The following is a 22482-nucleotide window of genomic DNA, read 5'->3' as shown; positions in this document are numbered from 1 at the left end:
TTAAACAAAATCGATCGAACCGATTTTGATAACGAACACAATTATATAAGCCTCGTAGAAGATGCATCGCTAACGCTCCGCCTCAATTACAGTTTAATAAAATAACTCTACTAAATAATAGTTAATATTTTTTGACAGAGTTTCAAATACTTATCAGACGATGACGGATATGTGCCATCTTCTTTAGTCGGATTAATAGGAACTGCATTTGTGGTTCCCGACACTATTTTATATTTTAAATTAGTAAATCAATTAAAAAACAAAAATTTGGGAAATCAATTAGAGAATCAGGTAAATTAACCGTTGAAATTATTTTACTATTTACGTCTTTATATTTATGAATTAATGAAAATGATTTTGCAGCAAGCTTTCACTCGTGTGTATGATGCAGTGTTAGCAATTGCCAACGGACTTCACAGAATTCTTTACGAAGAGAAAGTATCTTTCGAACTTCCTACTTTTCAAAAAGGAAGTTGCATAGATTCTGTCAATGAGTGGAAATGGGGTAGAAATTTGTTGGAAAGTATCCTCAATTTGAATAACGTTAATGGAAGTTTAGGAACTGTAATGTTCACGAAATATGGTTACCATCATCTGACCAGTTTTGATATCAAAAATCTTCAAGTGAAAGGTTTTGCTAAAGTGAGCAATTTATAATTTTTAAAGTTTCTTAAAACGACGATGTTAAGATGTAACTAATAATTTCGCTGAAATATTTAGGTAGGAAAATGGTTAGGAAACGAGAAAAACTTGACAATTAATTCAGAAATCTTATTTCCTGGGCAAACTGTGAAACCTCCTGATGACTCTCATCACAGCCTTCACGGAAAAACTCTAAATATTGGAATAAGTATAGTAAGATTCATCTAATTACCATCAACATCATATATTGTCGTGTTATAATATATTTGTTAAGGTAAAAGACCAAAAATGCTTATTGAGCGAAAAAACTGACAACGCGTTCCGATTATTCAGATTCAGCCACAACGTGTATTTCGTATTGTGGCCCTTTCAAAAATGCGCACAATCCCTATGCATATTCTGTAACACAAGAAAGGGAAACTTGTGTTGATATTATTTTAATAATCAATCAAAATGAGATCTGCAATGTGAAAATGCCACATCGCGTTATGGATGGTTATGAATGCAGCCACGATGCAATGTAATAAAAATATCTATGCTAAAATAAGTAACAAATTTCTTCATTATTTAGAATCAACTCATTAATCTTATGTCTAAGTCTTAAATTTATAAGACAGAAATTTCTATTTATCGTTGTCCTTTTTATTAATATTGATATAAAAATTTGATTAAAGTTGGTCTCCTTGTAAAACTGTCATTATTAAAAACAAATTTCCAATCAATTAACAAAGCGACTTAAAAATAAATTTCTGATTTAACTTCAATCTATAAAACTGTTTTTATGCATCCAGGATTTAAAGGTATCGTACATAGGTATTGAGGATTCATAAACAAAACAATTAACAGCAAGTTGTCTTCTTGACTGTGAATTTTAAAAGAAAATGAACAGTTACATCTTATAATATAATCGAGATGGGTTGATAATAATAGCGAGGTGCGGCCGACGTTTTCATCTCTAAAACGTGAACATCGGTCGCAACCTCGCTAATAATAATAATAATAATGAGCGTATAGCCCAAACGGTTAGGAGTTGAAAGTTGAAATTTGGTACACAGGTTACTGTTCGTCACAAGAATGTACACCAAGGGAGTTTTCGAAACTCGTCCCCACGGGAGAGAGGGAGAGCATTAACGACAACCCTGAAGAACTCGATTTCTACTACTGTACTATTTTAGATGCAGTTGTTTGCGCGAAATCGAACGTATTTTTTGACCCATCTAAAAATTCTCTAATTAGTCTCGGAAGAGAGTGAACCTAATTCTTGCACCCGATGAAAACGGGTAAGATCGGCTATAATTTAATAATATTAATCTTCTCTAGCGTTACTTTTCGCCCGAGCAACGCCGGGCTCATCTGATGACTCTCATAACGTTTTATGAGAGTAACTTTCACTGATGACCATTTTTCTAATAATAAGATTTGTTCGGAATTAGACCTTTAATGAAAATTGTACATAAATTATTTATGAAAGATATCTGTGCAAAACTTTGTTATTTATTTTTTATCATATTGCGTCATGGCTGCATTAATAATCGTTCACAATGCGTTGTGCATTTTCACATTGCTAAAAACGCATTTTTCGAATTGGCACGACACGAAATTCGCGTTGTGGCTGTACAGTACGTGAGAAGCTTTTGGCCGATTTTTCCATTCAATGAGCGTTTTTAGTCGTTGAGCCTAACAGATACATATAATAAGTAACAGATTATTATTAGTTCATTTAAAAACAAAATATCTTTTTAGGCTGAGCCCTTTATAATGAAAAATCCTTATTATAGAACAGGCGATCATATAACTTCTAAATACGAAGGACTTCTTATAGATCTTCTTTTAAAATTACAAGAAATGCTTAACTTTAACTTTAAATTTCACGAAACGAAGGAATATGGAATTGAAAATCCCGAAACAAAAGAATGGAATGGATTAGTGAGACAATTAATGGATAAGGTACAGATAAAAAATTGTTCTCTATTAATTAATACTCCTGTCGTAGTTTATTCACGAATTAAGATTTATAAAATATTTCTTATGTTTAGAAAATAGATTTGGCACTAGCTCCCTTGACGATATCTTGGAAAAGGCAACAAGTTATCACCTTTACAGCTCCTTACTACGATTTAGGTTTGACTATATTAATGCCAAAATATAATGCAAAAACTAAACAAAATTATTTTGCATTTTTATCACCTTTCGAAACAACAGTGTGGCTTACCATTGCTATGTCGGTGATTTTTACTTCTGTACTGCTCACAATATGTATAAATTTAACACCAAATAATTTTAAAAATAGAAGAAAGGAGATAAGGAAAATAAGTCAGAGCGTTGGCGATTCTTCTTGGATCACTTTTCCACAAGCCCTTTGGTGGAGCTTCTCGTCACTGGTAGCTCCTGTAGGTGACTAATTACAGTAGAGCGTCGTTTATTCGAATCAATTGGGGACTGAGATTGTTCGGATAACTTATTTTTCGGATAACCGATTGTGTACAAAAAATATCCATGTTGAAATTTTTCTCCGTTGCGTGTCGCTTCGCGTTGAATTTTCGTCGATGTTAAGCCTAATGTAAACTTTTTAAAATAATAATCGTGGCTATTGTATCGTTAAAAATTATTTCTTTATTTTTTACAAACAAAATAAATATATTGAAAAATATAAAAACAAAAAAAAATTATACTTTAGAAGTTAATCTAGTATCAAAAACTTTCGTTCAGCACGACACAGTCCTCAGGAATACACCACACAAAAGTGCTAGTGCTGCCAGCTAAAACACACACATCAACAAAAAAAATATTGGAGTAGCCCAAGATATAGCCAAAGATTGCAGCGCCACAGCACTAGCCAAAATTTAAATTTGCCGAATGGAATTTTTTCGGATAACCGACGCTCTACTGTATTTGTGGTTAACGATTTTATTTGTATAATGAAAAATTTAATTAATTAATATGTATTTAGGGAACAGAATTTGAACAAAAAAATAATCTTCCGGCAAGAATTGTAATGGTGACTTGGTGGTTAACTACGGTTATTCTTATTGCTGCATATACAGCAAAATTAGCAGCATTTATGACAGTCCAAAATATGAAACAAGGTAACAAAATCATTTAAGTAAATATTTTAAAACGATTATTTTCATAAATACTCTATTTTTAGCAGTTAATTCTCTGGAAGATTTAGTGAAATTCGATACAATTCCATTTGGACTGCTTAAAGATTCTCATATTGAGATCTTCTTTGCCAACAGTCATTACGAAATGCATAAAATAGCTTACAAAATGATTAGAAAGGAAAATACTTTTGTAAACGATCCCTATGAGGGCATAGAGAGAGTTAGAGCATCGTATTATTTGCCAGAAGGTAAAACATAAAAATATGAATTAAAAAATGATGCACGAGTTACCTAATCACATCAACTTATTAAAATAATAACGTACTGTATTTCTTTTTGCTCCAATAAGAAAATAATTGAATTGTGTTTATAATATTTCAGGACACAAGGATCGTTTTGCTTTTATACATGATTCACCAGTTTTGGATTACGCTGTTATGCAGAAGCCATGCAATGTCGAACGAGTTGGAAGATTATTTGGATTAGTAAATTATTTAAAACACTAATAATAATTAACATTTTATCAAAAGACAACCTTAATGTTACTCTTTTGTTAGTACGCTTCACTATAGTATTGAAGTGTTAAATTAACGATTAAAAATTACGTTCTAAACCATTAGTTTTAATTTTTATATTTAAACTACCTGCAAGGACCCGCTTCGTTGGGTTTTTATTTGTTCGTACATTTGTATGTAATATAGTTTATATATATATATATATACATATATAGATAATACGTCTGTAAACCACATTCCTTACTGTATGTTAAATGAAAAAATTTTTTGAACTACTACTTGATTTCAAGAATTTATAAAATTTATTTTATACAAGATTAATATTTCATTTGCTTTTGTGGAGCGTGCTATCAGATCGGCTTGATTAACCTTTTTCTTGTGTTATTATTACAAAAATGTGTTACAATACCGACAAGGACAAATTTTTCTTAAAACTAAATCAAATAATTTTATTATTCATTTCTATGAATATGTGCTGTAGCTTATAGTCTTTTTATTTTAACAGCAAAATTATGGTCTTGGTTTGCCTAAAGGTTCACCGTTTGAGAAACAATTCACATCGTCTGTCTTAAAGCTAAGAGAAGAAGGATATGTGGATTTTTTGAATAAAAGATGGTTTATCAATAGTTGTCCCGGTAATATATAAAATTATTCCAAACGATGTGCAAGTTTACAAAAATTTAATGTTTTTAAATTTCAGACAATAGAATTAAAAGCGAAGAACTTCAAATGGATATAAAAAATTTAGCTGGCGTGTTTCTGTGTTATTTAGGAGGACTAATTATGGCACTCTTATTCGTAGCTGTTCTGTGGATAAGAGAAAAGACCAAAAGCAAGAAGTCAATGGTTGTTTCACCGAATGTAAATATCATTATGATTTTTATCCATTGATGAAAATATGTATAAAATTATTTAATACAATAAAATTCTTTTTTTATCAGCCAAAGCTTACTTGTATATCGAAAGAAGACTCTTTCGAATGATTATTTTTCAATTTGCTTTTCGAGATCATCATCAAGTAACCAGAATATAAATGTATTTTCTTAATGAATTTCGTATTGAAGATTTAAAACTTAAATTATATTTTGTTAGAAGAATTACAACTCGTATAAAAAATGACAGTATGTGTATTTTTCAATAAATAAAAATAAACAAATAATCTTCACCACGCGATTACTTCTCTCTTTTTGTATACCGTATTAATACCTTTATACACTGCAACAATATTGTTAAGTCTATGACAACCATATCTAATCTTCTGATTTCCAATCATCTCATTTGGTGTAACTGCTTATTAAAATAAATGTAATAATGCTTTGGTCACTGTGCTTTTATGTGTTCCACTTTTCAAAGATTAGTATTTGCAATTGGTAATTAGTTTGCAAAGCTATCTTACGAGATTTCTTCGTCTCGAGAAATTCCACAATTTAAAAAAATTGTTAAATGTGTTACTTTGGGCACTCGGTGTGATAAACCCTTACGCAAGATAATATTTGTAAATAAAAATCAAATACCATAATATAATATAGTCGAAGAGTTAGAAGTACAAAATAATATAATAATCTTAATCTTTGTTGCTATTTTTTGCCCGGGCAACGCCGGGGTCATCTGCTAGTGATTCTATGTTTTACCATAGAATCACTAGCAACAAAAACTTTCTTTTACACAGAATCCTTACCTTTATAATATTTTAAAGTTTTTTATCCTCAACAAGTCGGATCAAATTGAAAATTATTTTTCGTGTATCTTTATAATACATTTAAGTGAATAAGAAAAGGTTAAGATTATCACATTATTTCCTACTTCAAAGCCCTCCACTATATTATAGTATTTGATTTATATTTACAAAGGTTATCTTATATAAGAGTTTATCATACCAAATGCAATCTAACAGATGTTTTAAAATTCTCTAAATTATGCACAGTAAAGGTATAAAGAATTTTTAAATGTGTCAGATTGGTCATTCGGTGTAATAAACCCTTAAGATAACCTTTATAGTTATGTAGCCAATCTTACCCGTTTTCACCAAATGCAAGAATTAGGTCTCCCTCTTCCTAGACTAATTAGAGGATTTTTAGATAGGTCTAAAAATATGTTCGATTTTCCGAAAAGATGCAAAAAATGAATCTAAAATAGTACAGTAGAAGCCGAGTTTTTCAAGGCAAGCCTTATTTAACTCTCTCCCTCTCCCCCGTAAAGGAATTTACAAAAATCCCTTCTTAGTGTGCATTCTCATGACGTATCCTAACTGTGTATCAACATTCAATTCATAACCGTTTAGGCTCTGCGTTTATTATCATCATCAACCCATTTCGACTATAAGATATTTTTTAAATTTTGCTTCAATCATTTTCTTGAGTTCGGATTTTGACAAGTTATTTTCTGCATTTACATCGTGCAGAATGACCACAGTGGAGAGGTAAAAGACGATATTAAATTTTACGTTTTGAGGCTTAGAAGGCCGGGTGGCCGAATGGTCAAGGTGACATCCTACCGTTAATGGGAACCGGAATCAAATCTGGACGGATTGAAAATTCCCCAGGAATTTTTCGAGGGGTGATCTGTTCGGATACGTCGGGCCTCGTCCCTCAGCATCTGGCCGCCCCATTGTGGGCCTGGCTGAACCCATAACGGTCTTGCTAAAAAAGGCCCTCTTAGTGTCCAGTCAAAGGGCGGGAAGAGTTAAAAAAAAAGTGTTGAGGCTTGACGATCTCCGAAAATTGCATGAAACTCGTTTGAATAAGTTGATAAATATATTTTTGTCCATTTTCGGCGATCGGATGAAATAAATCAAATTCTTAAGATTTCGATTTATTTCACCCAATATTATTTGGCATTTCGGAAAGATTCCTCGGTCGCCTTCGGGGTTGCACGTTTGGCATATTAATGTAACATCAAACTGGATAAAATTAATATTTAAATAAAAGCGAAAAACCTTTATAATATGGCAGAACAAAAATGAAATCCGAGACAAGGAACTGGACACAAAAGATAATCTGTGTCGGTTTATCAAAACACCAAACTTGTTTCGAAACAACGCTACTGTAGAAAGCATTCAGCAGTAAAATACTTTCCGAACTGTTGAGTCTGCTGAACGCAGCCAATCCATTTCCCCCTTGGTGTAGTGTGTACTTTACACCAGCGAATTAACATTGGATACATACTGTATTCTGTAACAGAGGTGTTAAGTTACTTTCCTTTCCACCCTGTATATTTAAAAATAGTGATTTTACAATTCTTATGTAATCATATACCAGTAACAGTATATTCGGTATTAAAATTATTACTTGAAAAGTAACTAATGTTGAATGCTACCTATTAACTTAAAAATATATTATTATAAATTATATACAATAATTGAGATTATTCAGTCACTAAGCACAATGAAGCGAAAATAAATTTTTTACGCATAGGCATTTTGAGAGTCCAAAGGCAGAATTTAGCCTCTTGTGTTCAAAAGGAGTGTTACAAATAATTCAATATAATTCTTAGATTTAAGACTTAAGTCCGACCCTACTCAACATATGACACGACTTTGTCTATATCACCACCCTTAACCACAAAAAGTTATTAGCATCAATCCCGCTAATCAATCCTCCCTGCAAAATTTCATAGATTTTCGACAAAGATCAAAGAAGTTATTAAGCTTCGATGAGGGTGAATAAAAATGTGTCAATCACGCACACGCACACATAAACACTAACATCAATATACAGTAGAACCTCGCTTAACGAGCATAATTAGTTCCAGGTCGTACTAGTAATGCAAAACACTCGTTAAGCGAAACAATTTTCCCCATAGAAATTAATGTAAAATACGATAATGCGTTTCACACCGATAAAAATACTCAAATGTTTTATGTGTAACATTTATTCAAAGACTGCCTACCTCTAGTCAAATTAATTACAGTCGACCCCCTATAACGTGCGTTCCTATAACGACAACTCCTATAACGTAGCGAAAAAATTGTAGCAACATTCGTATAAAGTACCTCCTAAAACGTTGTTTCGCGACAAGATTGATAGAATCTGGACCAATAGTGGATGAGCAGCCGAACTACTTTCCTCCGACCCTGCGCCACGCTACGGAGCGGCTAAATTGAGTTTGCTATCGTCTGTACAGTATTATATATAAATTATATATAAATTAGGTACTATACATATAATTATATATTAATTATATATAAATTAGGTACTGTATATATAATTATATATTAACTTAATTTATTGTAACTTTATTATAATTATATATATGCTTTCTGCCGCCTGGCAACACGCTACGGAGATTTTAGGCTAGTAAGTTGAGTTTATTATCGTCTGTACAGTATGTAAATTAGGTACCGTAAGTCTAATACAGCACTAATTTTATACATTTCTTGTGAAAGAAACACTTCTTATTCAACGGCCATAAAAATTATTTATATTAATGATGTCTCCAAAGGTCAAGTTATTTTTCTGCGAAAAATTATTTATCAGAAATCGCGGCCGCCGTTTCGTGTGCTGTTCCGCGACGAAGACAAGCTTTGAACAACGGGCGTAGTCGAATGGTGCACACTCGGTAAGTAATCCTATAATTTTTTGTTTATAGCATAGTTTATACGGTTTATTCCCAAAAAATTATACGTGTTTTGGAAATGTTGAGTGGAATTATTCTAGAATCGTTAATTTTATAGAAGAAAACCTTTCAAACAGCCTTAGTCCGTATACTTCCCACCTATCGGGCTGCGATTGGCTCATGTATTTAATCATTCCTACAACGTAAAATTTGATTAACGTGGAACGTATCTAAGCGTTATAGGGGGGTCTACTGTAATTGCTATTATTTAATTATAGCCTTTACGTAGCCCAAGAATTTGGCATATCGTTTTTCGTGTTTATTATGTAATGGGCTATGGTTGTTGATGTGTATAAGTAATATGTGTGAACACAAGTTTGGAAAAATATGTGATTACAAGCGACACTAAGATGCTAGCAGTACGAGTGCTAAACACAAACTGATGGAGCGAGCGCAAAATTCGGGTCTTCCCCTCTCCTCGTCACTCGTTATGCGAAACGTCGCTCGTTAAGAGAGGCAAATTTTTACAATTTGTTCTGCTTGTTATGCGAAATACTCGTTGTGCGAGATGCTAGTTAAGCGAGGTATACAAAAATACCCTAATTTTCGCGTTTATTGACGTTTCATAATTTCGCGAGTCCCAAAAAATATTAAAATCTTGGGGATCATTTTTCAACCGATCCCAAAACTTTCTCTGTGTTATATACAATAGAGCAGGTGAAGTAAAAGTATAGAATAATTAATTAAATTACATACTGATTTGATAACAAATACCTAATTAACAAACATAATTTTTGAATTTTGAAGATATTTTGGGTAAAATTTTGATATGATATTGATCGAAATTTAACATAATCTAAAAAAATTTTTTCGCTATTCCTAATCATTGTTTCCGTATACATATATATTTTAATAAATTGAATATTCAATTGCAAGTTATATGCGCTCTTTAAAATATATGTTTATAGATTTTTCAAAATTATAAACTTGTGTTCAAGAATATTTTATTTCAATATTTAATTAAATTTTTTTAATTAAATATTTTTTAATTTTAATTTCCAATATTAAGTGTTCTTCAGGAAAAACTTTGATGAGAATTAATAGGAGGAATTGTAGTTTGGCCAGGAAATATGATTTCTGAATTAATTTTCAGGTTATTCTCGTTTTCTAACCATTTTCCAATTTAGATATATCAGTTAAAATATTAGTTACATTTTAAGAATATTAAGTGAACTTGAAAATTAGAAGTAGCTTACTTTAACGAAACCTCTCATTTGAAGATTTTCGANTAGACTAAGTCCCGAGTCTACACGTAGAAGTGATACTTTTATATTTTGTGCACGTATTGATCTCCCGTACGAAAGTAATATGAACTCTATCTACAAGGTGTCCCTTACCTACAGGGAAGAAGACGACGACAACTAAACAGGTCGTATGTTTTGGAAAGATTTTGTGAGCTCTCTCTCTCGATCACGCATTAGCATAGAATAGGTTTTAGCCTATAGCTTGTCGCTTAGTTGTCGTTCATCGATTATTTGTATTCGTTTGTTTTAGAATTATTAAATTTACTTTCGTTAAATATACTCAAATGTCTCTTAAATTGATTCCGAATCAGATCGCAAACTCGTGTTAATCCGCGTATAATAAGATTGATTAACTGGTGTCGGGAACCTGACGAGCATCTGAACTTCGCCGTTCAGATCAATTTTGATACAGCGCCTTCCTATAAAAAGTTTAGAGAGCCGATCACACGATCGCGCGCCGTAAGTGTCGTAGACTAAGATCTACGTCCTGGCTGATCTCACAATATTAAGTTATTGTCTTCTGTTACAATTCCATCAGCCATGCATCAAAACCTTAACAAACTATTTTCGATAATATACTAAATACTATAGGCATTTAGAAGTCGCCACCAACAGTCCAACCATTATTCCAATGCCGAAGTAGGATGTGGAGAAAGCAAACGTGTTAAAATGGCGGATATCTTTAGGACACGGGTATCTAATATGTGGGGGTTTTCGGATTTTTTGTTTGTTAGTCCTATGCCACGTGAAGACTCTTTATTCTATCACGCGAGTCAAGGTGAGTAATCTCGTGGCCTCAGGTGAGCTAACTTTCCACCGTCAGGGATTTTTCTTTTCCGGCCCTTGTTCTACAAGGGTATCCCTGCGGTGTCAACTTTCATGTCCTGCGGGCTCTTTTTTCTACACCCGGGCAACCTGGCAACGTCCTATCATTCCTCTTCTTTAAGCAAACTTTCCCTCTTGTATTTTTATTATTTTTTTCCTCTGTCCAACCATGATCTGAAAAGACCATCAGGATCCTAACATGGATCAATACTGGATATGGAACTCGAATCATGACAGTGAGTCACTTCTTCAATGATTGTCTGAAAACAACATCCAGATTACTAACCCAACATGCAAATTTACTCTGGTTCAACCAGACCAACGCATCGATGGCTTATCCATTTATAAACTCAAGTGCAATATTCCTAACATTCATCATAAAATCCTTACTATTTCTTCGACTAGACAAGAGCAGATATACATAAAATCCAAACAATCCGCATTCCCAGAGATTTTGTAATTGAAACAAAACAAGACATTCCCATTAGAATCAATTTAACAAAGGGCTCATACACTAAGCAATTCATCATCAAAAGAGTTCCAATCGACTTTAGTGCACGCAACATAGCGGAACAGCTACGCGAAGATGACTTCTTTTCAATCAACATCCAAAGATTAAAAAGAACCATCGCTGAAACACATTCTGCCACCACAACCGTCGAAATAACCACGGCAGCAGATATTATCCCAAAGCGTATCAAGCTATTCTTAACCACTTAAGAGAAGTGGCCATTTAAGTGAGGTGGCCAGCAAGTATGTCCCGATACCAGGAAAGTATCGATACTGGTAGTATCATGAGCGGTTTTAAGGTATCGACACCAGTAATGGTAATGGTATTGGTCTTAAAGAATGGATATCAGCCAGTATCGGAATCGGGTGTCTAAATTGGAAATCTTGCCGGCTGTGGCTGGTTCAGTCTGTCGCGTTGTCTTCCAGTTGTTTTTACTGCCGAGAAAGTACACATGTCCCTGTTTTTGTGCTGTGGATATGTTTGAAAGAATGCTGTGTAAAAAACATCATTTATCATTAATATTATTTGTACGTAAATAGAGTAAACACAAGGTAGCATAGGAAACATAAAATCCACATTTTCTGATGTGCATATAGTACTGTACTGTGCTTAAGCCAGTATAATAAGTCCTGATAATAGTGAATGCTTGTTTATAGACTAAAATTTATAATTTAATATTTTATTGTTTAATAGAATTCTGCAAAGTAAGAATAATCTACATACGTTACGGATTAATTAGTATGTATAGAAGAATATTTATTATATTGTCAGATTGCTTTTTCATATAGATTTTCAATAAATATATCAAGAACGACATCAAGTATAGTAGACTTAATGTGACGCATTACCCGAGGCAAATTTGCAAGCGAGTACACTATAGTTTATAAAATAAAATAGAAAATGGTAATATGAATTACAAAATGATATGTTCTTTTACGTTTTATTATTTAACTTCAACTTGAGACAAGCTATAATGTTTATACAGTATTATCATGTAATACGGTATAATTCCTATAATATAATAGATTTTTTTATTCTTATTGTACCGCACGTATTAAGACATATAAATAATGTAAAATATTAAATTTACTAAAGTCATAAAAAATGGGTCTAAATGTGATAAAACATTTTATATTCGTAATTTTTAATCCGAAATGGTCGATGCCATCCGTTGTATCCGAGTTTTCGGTTATCTGAGGTACGGTACATTGTTCCATATTACCTCGGATAATCGAGTTCTACCGTATATAGATGATATATTTCAAAATTGATGCAGTTGCTCGTCAGGCTGGCCTTGTATATTTATATAATAGTTGACACTATTTTTTCCCAGCATGCATGATTAAACCAACAACAAACTATAAATAACTTCCATTACTTTGACCAGCAGACCACCATACTAATTAACAGAGCATGAACCAATACTTTCATAACCAATCAATTTTTACACCATTGCAAATTAATGCAATCTGACAAATGAAAATATTGCCCAAATAAAACTGATAGCTCCTACCATCTGTGCGATCTTTCAACCCACCCGATAGAAACTTCTATATGATATCAGTCGACCAAAAAATAAAAAATAAAAAAAACACCGTCGAAAAATATTGTGAGACCCGAAAGGCCCCTGGGTCTAATTTATGAATTTTTTATTAAGAATAGTAAAATATCAACACAAAATATTACTTCGTTTTTGTGAAAACTAGTGTTTTGGACGTGGGAAAAACCCAGATAACAGATGTTACTTCCTTTCACAGAAGAGAACATCCTCTGACTTTCCCTTATCTGGTTAACAATCTCGCTCAGATGGGAAATGGTTACCCCTCATTCATCCCCCTTTCGTCCGTTCTCACGAAAGAGTTACTGGCCGATGATTGGTCGAAATTCAGGAGATATAAGAGAATCTAGTCCGAATTCGAGGAGTTCTTCGACAGATCCGAAGCGTCACAACTCCACGCAGTTCTCCTCCTGATGGCCAACGCCCTTAACGGAGTCCCATAGACTAAGTCCCGAGTCTACACGTAGAAGTGATACTTTTATATTTTGTGCACGTATTGATCTCCCGTACGAAAGTATATGAACTCTATCTACAAGGTGTCCCTTACCTACAGGGAAGAAGACGACGACAACTAAACAGGTCGTATGTTTTGGAAAGATTTTGTGAGCTCTCTCTCTCGATCACGCATTAGCATAGAATAGGTTTTAGCCTATAGCTTGTCGCTTAGTTGTCGTTCATCGATTATTTGTATTCGTTTGTTTTAGAATTATTAAATTTACTTTCGTTAAATATACTCAAATGTCTCTTAAATTGATTCCGAATCAGATCGCAAACTCGTGTTAATCCGCGTATAATAAGATTGATTAACTGGTGTCGGGAACCTGACGAGCATCTGAACTTCGCCGTTCAGATCAATTTTGATACAGCGCCTTCCTATAAAAAGTTTAGAGAGCCGATCACACGATCGCGCGCCGTAAGTGTCGTAGACTAAGATCTACGTCCTGGCTGATCTCACAATATTAAGTTATTGTCTTCTGTTACAATTCCATCAGCCATGCATCAAAACCTTAACAAACTATTTTCGATAATATACTAAATACTATAGGCATTTAGAAGTCGCCACCAACAGTCCAACCATTATTCCAATGCCGAAGTAGGATGTGGAGAAAGCAAACGTGTTAAAATGGCGGATATCTTTAGGACACGGGTATCTAATATGTGGGGGTTTTCGGATTTTTTGTTTGTTAGTCCTATGCCACGTGAAGACTCTTTATTCTATCACGCGAGTCAAGGTGAGTAATCTCGTGGCCTCAGGTGAGCTAACTTTCCACCGTCAGGGATTTTTCTTTTCCGGCCCTTGTTCTACAAGGGTATCCCTGCGGTGTCAACTTTCATGTCCTGCGGGCTCTTTTTTCTACACCCGGGCAACCTGGCAACGTCCTATCATTCCTCTTCTTTAAGCAAACTTTCCCTCTTGTATTTTTATTATTTTTTTCCTCTGTCCAACCATGATCTGAAAAGACCATCAGGATCCTAACATGGATCAATACTGGATATGGAACTCGAATCATGACAGTGAGTCACTTCTTCAATGATTGTCTGAAAACAACATCCAGATTACTAACCCAACATGCAAATTTACTCTGGTTCAACCAGACCAACGCATCGATGGCTTATCCATTTATAAACTCAAGTGCAATATTCCTAACATTCATCATAAAATCCTTACTATTTCTTCGACTAGACAAGAGCAGATATACATAAAATCCAAACAATCCGCATTCCCAGAGATTTTGTAATTGAAACAAAACAAGACATTCCCATTAGAATCAATTTAACAAAGGGCTCATACACTAAGCAATTCATCATCAAAAGAGTTCCAATCGACTTTAGTGCACGCAACATAGCGGAACAGCTACGCGAAGATGACTTCTTTTCAATCAACATCCAAAGATTAAAAAGAACCATCGCTGAAACACATTCTGCCACCACAACCGTCGAAATAACCACGGCAGCAGATATTATCCCAAAGCGTATCAAGCTATTCTTAACCACTTAAGAGAAGTGGCCATTTAAGTGAGGTGGCCAGCAAGTATGTCCCGATACCAGGAAAGTATCGATACTGGTAGTATCATGAGCGGTTTTAAGGTATCGACACCAGTAATGGTAATGGTATTGGTCTTAAAGAATGGATATCAGCCAGTATCGGAATCGGGTGTCTAAATTGGAAATCTTGCCGGCTGTGGCTGGTTCAGTCTGTCGCGTTGTCTTCCAGTTGTTTTTACTGCCGAGAAAGTACACATGTCCCTGTTTTTGTGCTGTGGATATGTTTGAAAGAATGCTGTGTAAAAAACATCATTTATCATTAATATTATTTGTACGTAAATAGAGTAAACACAAGGTAGCATAGGAAACATAAAATCCACATTTTCTGATGTGCATATAGTACTGTACTGTGCTTAAGCCAGTATAATAAGTCCTGATAATAGTGAATGCTTGTTTATAGACTAAAATTTATAATTTAATATTTTATTGTTTAATAGAATTCTGCAAAGTAAGAATAATCTACATACGTTACGGATTAATTAGTATGTATAGAAGAATATTTATTATATTGTCAGATTGCTTTTTCATATAGATTTTCAATAAATATATCAAGAACGACATCAAGTATAGTAGACTTAATGTGATAGAACTTAAGGAAAGAAACTTTACAACATTCTTCAAAAAATTGAATGATTTCCAATTTCAAAATTATTTACTAAGTTTTTTAATTAAACAAAAGTTAACATTTTTAATATTTAGTAATTCGGCCCTNGGAATATAGCTTAACACGTAGAGAATTTTAGTTAAGTTAATATTTTATTGTTTAATTAATAGAATTCTGTAAAGTAAAAATAATCTACATACATTATGGATTAGTATATATAGAAGAATATTTATTATATTGTCAGATTGCTTTTTCATATAGATTTTCAATAAATACATCAGAAAGACATCAAGCGCAGTAGACTTGATGTGATAGAACTTAAAGGAAAGAAACTTTACGTCATTCTGCAAAAAATTGAATGTTTTCCAATTTCAAAATTATTTACTAAGTTTTTTAATTAAACAAAAGTTAACATTTTTAATATTTAGTAATTCGGCCCTGTCATTTCTAAGTGATTGATTACACTTTCTAAATATATTTCATTCAATAAATTTATATTAATTTTTTATCGTATTTTAAATAAAAGTATGCTATATTCTCTAGAAGATTCTTATGATATACACTTTTAAATATTCATGCTTCATTACCATTAAATTAAGCCTTTATTGTTTTGTTTTCATGTTTTCAGCACTCTTATCTCACAGAATATCGAATTACGTAGCTTTTAGCTTGGTTCTTAAAGCTAACATTAAGTAGATAAACATTAATTTTACTATGTAAATAGTTGATTACACCCGATCTAAATTTTGATAAATTCTGAAAAATATGAATATTTATTTACAGTGTTAATAATTAAAGAAATGGTTTTCAATATTCTTGATGAAATTACTTTTGGTAATATCAATGAAAGTGATGAATATTATATTTACAATCGACTCACTATTGACTTTAATATCAATAATCATTTATATGACGATTCTTGTTAAAATATATCAAATTTATCATATAGCTTATATACAGTATATGTTTTTGCTACATGAAGTAAAATGTAGTATAATCGCTAAGCCAAAGTATTTGGAGCCCGAACCTGTACGAATTATATGAAACACTCACTAATTTTTTGATATATTTTTAGGTTAATAAAAATATGTTTTTCTCAATACAGTATACTGTATTTGAATGAGCCTATTGTACTGTGTCAGGATGAGTGACACTAGTGAATTTTTGACAAGATACAAATCAGTTTTTAGTTTGTTGGGGTTTCCAACCACTTTTATGCGAATAAAAACTTCTATACGAAACTCAAATTACTGAATTCAGGGCGCGTGTTTGCGCATCATCCACAGGCACGGGGAAACTTCAGGGTTTCTTCGTGTATCTACATCTGAATATGAGCAGTTTTCCAAAGAAAATCCGCAGAGATGCCTAATTTCGGAGTGTCACGTGTTATTAACTCGTTCACTGAATGGTTTGAACGAAGAGTTAGTACCACGTGATATTTTCAACATGTTCGTGTCGTTATTCACGTAATTCGAGAATAGATACTGTGAGGCATTCCCTTTGGCAGAACGCCCATGTTTCGTGTTGTCTTTTAAAACATCAAACCAAACTGTATAGGAAGGAAGACAAGACTAAAATGCCTCGTTTTCTATTGCGATAACTTAAATCTATTTTCAGATTCTATACTTCACGTTCTGTTTATCGAAGAGAGAAAGAAAGATATTTTGATTCAGATATTTTGATTGTTTCGATTATTTGAATTCCGAATTAACCGGAATTTTAATCCGAAATTTGTAAGGTCTTACTGTATTAATTAATTTAAAAAACAATATTCTAATTTTCTCTTTCAAAATCGAAATTTGACAAATATAACTGTGAGGGACAAACAGACCCTCAATAAAGTGTTATTTTAAATTTTAATTATTTTGGAATTCAATCGTTTAACTTCGATCATTTTATCAAAAATAAGGCTAAAATCCACAAAAATTGTTTCCCACGGACTTGCTTCCTTGTTGAAGATGATCTATCTGGTCATTGATGTGTCACCCGAAACTTTCGATAAATTTCCAGTACTGGACTCCAGATCCTTAACAACAAACTCCTAACCTCAAGGAAAAAACCCAAGAGGAATATCAAGGGAGGGCGATGAAAAAACTAAGTCAGTCGTTCTCCAAAGTCCGTCCACAAAGTCGTCCTCCAAAGTTCGTCCGCTCAAGAATTTATACCGTGCAAAATACCGTGCATCCGCCTACCTTATCATAAGGATATCTTACGCACCTAAAGTCGGATACCTCCTTACACACCTCCGAAGTTGCTCTTGTTACCTGAACACTCTAAATATCAAGAACCTTCCATCAAACACTCCAAGAATCCGGACTGTGAATCATCCAGAGAGTTTACAGGATATTCGCGTGTGGATAAATACCTTATATAAATTATATATCTTATATAGAATATCTTATATAAGATATTTATCCACATGCGAATATCCTGTAAACGCTCTCTCTCGCGAAAATTAAATTTAAGAAAATATGGATAAGATCGTATATCGTTTACTCTTGCCCGTTAAAATAAATTTGTTATTGTTTATTAATATGGAATCCGAGTGAATCACTTTCTTGTTTCTCTCTGTCCTCACCTCTACTCCGAATCCAACCGCTCACCCGCTACCGCTCGCGTGACGTAAAGTCGCGATTTCCGAGTCCTGCAAGACTCGGTGATCACATCCTGACGCGGTGTCAAAGAGACACCGACCCTACGGTCACATAACAATGCAAACAATGACATTTATATAATTTTGATATTGATGTTTTGTTATGTTTTATTCATTTAATTAACAATTAATTAAAAAAGTAGAGTGATTAATGTTCAAATAATTAATTAATTAGTTAAATTCTTTAATTATTAAAGTCAAATTTAACTAACTAACTAATTAATTAATTATTTGAACATTTATTCCTCCACTTTTTTAATTTAATGAATTAAAATAAAAGCGGCGATAAGTGTTTCAACGAATTCCGATAATTAATATGTTGCATTATCCAAGATGCAATAAATGTAAAATAATTTTGTATTTATTAACAAATTTAAATTTTTGTCTAATTTTTTATCTTAAATAATAAATACCTGAATATAAAAAATTTATTATTTTAAATCACGCCAAAGAATTTCAAAAGATATGTCTACTCTATTTATATACAAAATACGTCGCTGAAAATCGTTACTGCACATTTTTCCGTCACGAAGGAAAGAAAAAAAAACAAAAAAACAAAAACACTTGGAATCGAGAAATCGTTTTTGAAATTTCAAAAAATTGTAGAACTAAAAAATCCTATTGTTGTCGGTCCGACTGTCCGTCCGTCTGTCAATCTCAATCTGGAGAAAGCAGTTAGACAGATGAAAATTCATGACCAGATGTGGAAACCGTAGTGGCGGGAAACCCCGTTTAACTACATAAAAACCTCTGATGCAAACCGAAAAGTACGTTATTTCAATTCAAACTTTCCCCTGAAAGCAGTTAATAGATTACTGGGACGACTCTATTGTTAAAGGAAAAGTATGATGTATACAGGGAAAGACACTATAGTGTTAATTTGAGGTGAAAAACATATATTTTAAATTAAATAAATTAAAAATATTTTAAAAAATTGTAGCCCGGAATTGTGACGATGTGACAATAAATAATTGTTCGTTCTTTATTCGATTTTGATGGGAGAAAATCAAAAAGTTGTTTTTTATGTCATATAAATAAAACCTGTTTTTCCAAATAATTTAAGTGTGAAGGTGCATTTCGAAACTGATCTAAGATTTGTTTATTATTTCGGAATCGTCACTCAGAATTAGACAGATGAAGTACTGTAATACATATTATTGATTTTTTTTATGCGACAACTTATTTCTATTCTCTGGTGTGAGTGCCGCAAAATGGCGTGTTTTGAAAATAGGAATTCTTTTTTCAACTGGATTATTTATGACTTTATGTAATAAAATGTCTGATGGAATAAGAGATGTTAATTTAATTGTTTTAAATAAAATAATTGTGCATCAAAGTTTATTTTTTATTCGTCAAAGCTGTCTTCTCACTGATTGATGTTGGGAAAATCTGGCCACCTTAAGAATAATTAACGTATTGTACTAAATACACAAAATATTCGGGAAATGTTTAATCTATTTTTATTTTTGACTCATTTCACTCTATATTCACCAAGAGGACCATTTTTTCCAAAAAATATTTTAGATATGCAAACTTTTATTGTTAAAACTGTAACCAAAATATCTGTAATATGCAGTAATTAGTTAATGCATTGACGACGTAACGAAATAACAAACAATTCTTTCGATTATCTTGACATTTCCTTCCACTACTACGTTCATATCAGTACATTTTTTACTATAATGTTTATATTCTAATTTATCTGTTTTCCTAACTATTACAAAATCTAGATAATTAATTCTTTTATTAATTTTACCTTCAATAGTAAATTTAATATCATCATGTAATTTATTTACTTTATTTAAACTTTCATTCTTATCTGAATTATATAGCCTATTATCAATAAGTCGCATCGTCTGCATATCTTTTATAAAATTTTACACCATATAAGTTTATAATACTACGATCTTCAGTACTTTAATTATTGTAAGTTTTACTAATTTTGGCTCGATACAAGAGGAATGTCAATATAATTGTACTGTACATTCGAAATTCATTTTACATTAATCGGATTTTCTGAACATGAACTACGAGTCATAAATAGATTAATAGGCAAAATGTTAAGTGTTTTTAAGATAATAACCTAATCTGTCATTCTTGTTTTTAAAGGTATAAACTCTTCATATAGTGAAATTGTATTTAAATTATTTAATTTTAAGACCTATACAATATAAATTAAACAAAATATAATATAAAATAAAAATTTAGAGGCCCCAAGCTTAATGGTAAATCCGACACTGAATGTACTGTACACTTATAATTTTTAATAGGTAGTAAAGGGTTAGGGTAGCATAATTACAGTATTTATCTATGACGTAGTGTCATCTATCTGCTAAAGTAGAAACTCTTCTCTACATCTAAATATGACTGCAATAGTTTTTAGATGCTTTTCCACTCTTTGGGAGCTAAGAAAACCTTTTTCAGAAAGTCCATTATGGGTTCAATGGAGACATAATCAAACTGATCAACTCAGAAAAACACCTAGGGTTTTTCGTTCTATCCGGATTCAATCCTAGGAGCCCCAAAGCGGTAGGCTACTATCTTAACCACTCGGCTATTCGTCCGACTTTAATATTTGCCAATATAGATATATTTTTAATAGGTATAAACAGGTTAAACAGATATATATTCTTGTGATTATTCAAAGTATTTAAAATTAACAAAAGAAGTTTAGTGGTTTTTCCAATTTTCTTTCTATTAAATTAAGCAACGCACAAATTTAAAAAATGATAACTTTTTTCACATTAAAATTACAAACAGTTTTTATGTTAACAAAATTATTACCCTAAAATATTATTATGAGAAGAAAAAAAATTATAGATGAGTTTTAATCGATTAAACAAAGCATTGCGTGATATAAAATTTTATAATGAGATGAACTACACAAAATAAATATTTCATAGTTTAACAAGTTTATTGATAAAACGGAAATGTAAATAATTTCAAACATAAAAGTAATCGATTTTCGACTTTCTTGAATGTAAACTTCATAATTTATTCACTGGACAAGTTTTTATTATAAATTTATATGAACTTGAAATATTAAACTTCATTCTATGGTTTGATAAATTTAATCGTGAATATTTTTCAAACATAAAAACGATATTAATATATTATCAGAAAAATCTTGTAATTACAATACATGTGTGTGTATTCGAGATCGATATATGCAGAAAACAACACTAAAAAAGTAAATAAAATAAATATGAAATTTTTTTGTATAATTGTGTACATTGATATCAAGAGTAAAATTACTATGAAGATATTAACAATAAATAGAAGATTAATTAATAAAGATGAATTTTTTAACACTCGCGCAACTAGTTCTTCAGCAGCTACAGCAGCTAGTTAGCACCAATATATCGATTTTCAACACTTAGAACTATACGTCTTTTCTGTAGAAGTTTTATATCGTTAAAGCTAATAAGACGTACACGTGGCTTCATTAAGATGTGAAATTATGAGAAGATTTGGATTACTACTACTAATCTTATTCTGTTCTGCTGGTGATAATATACCATTTGAAGTTGCTATTGGTAAGATTGTGGAAGATAAGTTTATTTTTACTTTTCGGATATTTTTCAATGCACTAACTTTAGCTGTTTTAATAACGAGATATGTAATTCATGATACACAATAGATAATCTCATAGAAATCAGTTTACTAATTTAAATTTATCCTGTTATAGACTTTCTTTTCATATTTTATGCTGCATTTACCTTTCAGGTGCTATTTTTCCGTCTTATCTTCCTGTATTAGAAGAAACATTTCGGTTAGCTATAAACAATATAAATTCAGATTCGAATTTATTACCCAATACGAAACTGATTCCGATTACAGAGAATGCTTCTACGCAATTGGAAGTTATTACAGCCGGTAAATTTATACTCGTTATATTAAAATTATTCTATTAATAAAATTAAATACCGATATAATTTTTCAGTGTGTAATTTAGTAGATCAACGAGTGATATCGATAGTCGGACCTCTAACGTCTTTAGATTCTAAAAGTGCCCAAATTGTGTGTGGCCAATTGGGAATACCGCAGATTAGTATCTTGGCCACAGACCCGATGTTATCTTTAATACCGATTTTGAACCAATCGTCGTCTACACTTCTGAAAATGTCACCGCCGGATACCTTTCAGAATCACGCCTTAATACATAT

General features: G+C 32.2%; 1 protein-coding gene across 1 annotated transcript; it reads left to right on the top strand.

The window, feature by feature from the left end:
* The first annotated feature begins 3568 nt into the window (after positions 1 to 3568).
* Positions 3569 to 5244, top strand: LOC111616237 (glutamate receptor ionotropic, kainate 2-like). Its single transcript, XM_023357668.1, has 6 exons — positions 3569 to 3728; positions 3791 to 3994; positions 4128 to 4231; positions 4767 to 4896; positions 4962 to 5122; positions 5203 to 5244. The coding sequence occupies exons 1-6, from the start codon at positions 3638 to 3640 to the stop codon at positions 5242 to 5244; spliced, it is 732 nt and encodes a 243-aa protein (XP_023213436.1). The 5' UTR covers positions 3569 to 3637.
* The last annotated feature ends 17238 nt before the right edge of the window (positions 5245 to 22482 follow it).

This window comes from Centruroides sculpturatus, unplaced genomic scaffold (genome assembly GCF_000671375.1).
Source record: "Centruroides sculpturatus isolate CEXI.00-Female unplaced genomic scaffold, Cexi_2.0 scaffold1917, whole genome shotgun sequence".
Lineage (NCBI taxonomy): Eukaryota > Metazoa > Arthropoda > Arachnida > Scorpiones > Buthidae > Centruroides > Centruroides sculpturatus.
The sequence above is the reverse complement of the archived record's forward strand: the minus strand, read 5'-3'. Positions and strand labels throughout refer to the sequence as shown.

What these genes read in the sequence shown, in the direction of transcription:
- LOC111616237 (XM_023357668.1), top strand. Translation starts at nt 3,638, where the DNA reads ATGGTGACTTGGTGGTTAACTACGGTTATTCTTATTGCTGCATATACA. An exon ending in AGTCCAAAATATGAAACAAG is followed by an intron (nt 3,729 to 3,790) that starts GTAACAAAATCA and finishes CTCTATTTTTAG; the next exon opens with CAGTTAATTCTCTGGAAGAT. An exon ending in CAATGGTTGTTTCACCGAAT is followed by an intron (nt 5,123 to 5,202) that starts GTAAATATCATT and finishes TTTTTTTATCAG; the next exon opens with CCAAAGCTTACTTGTATATC.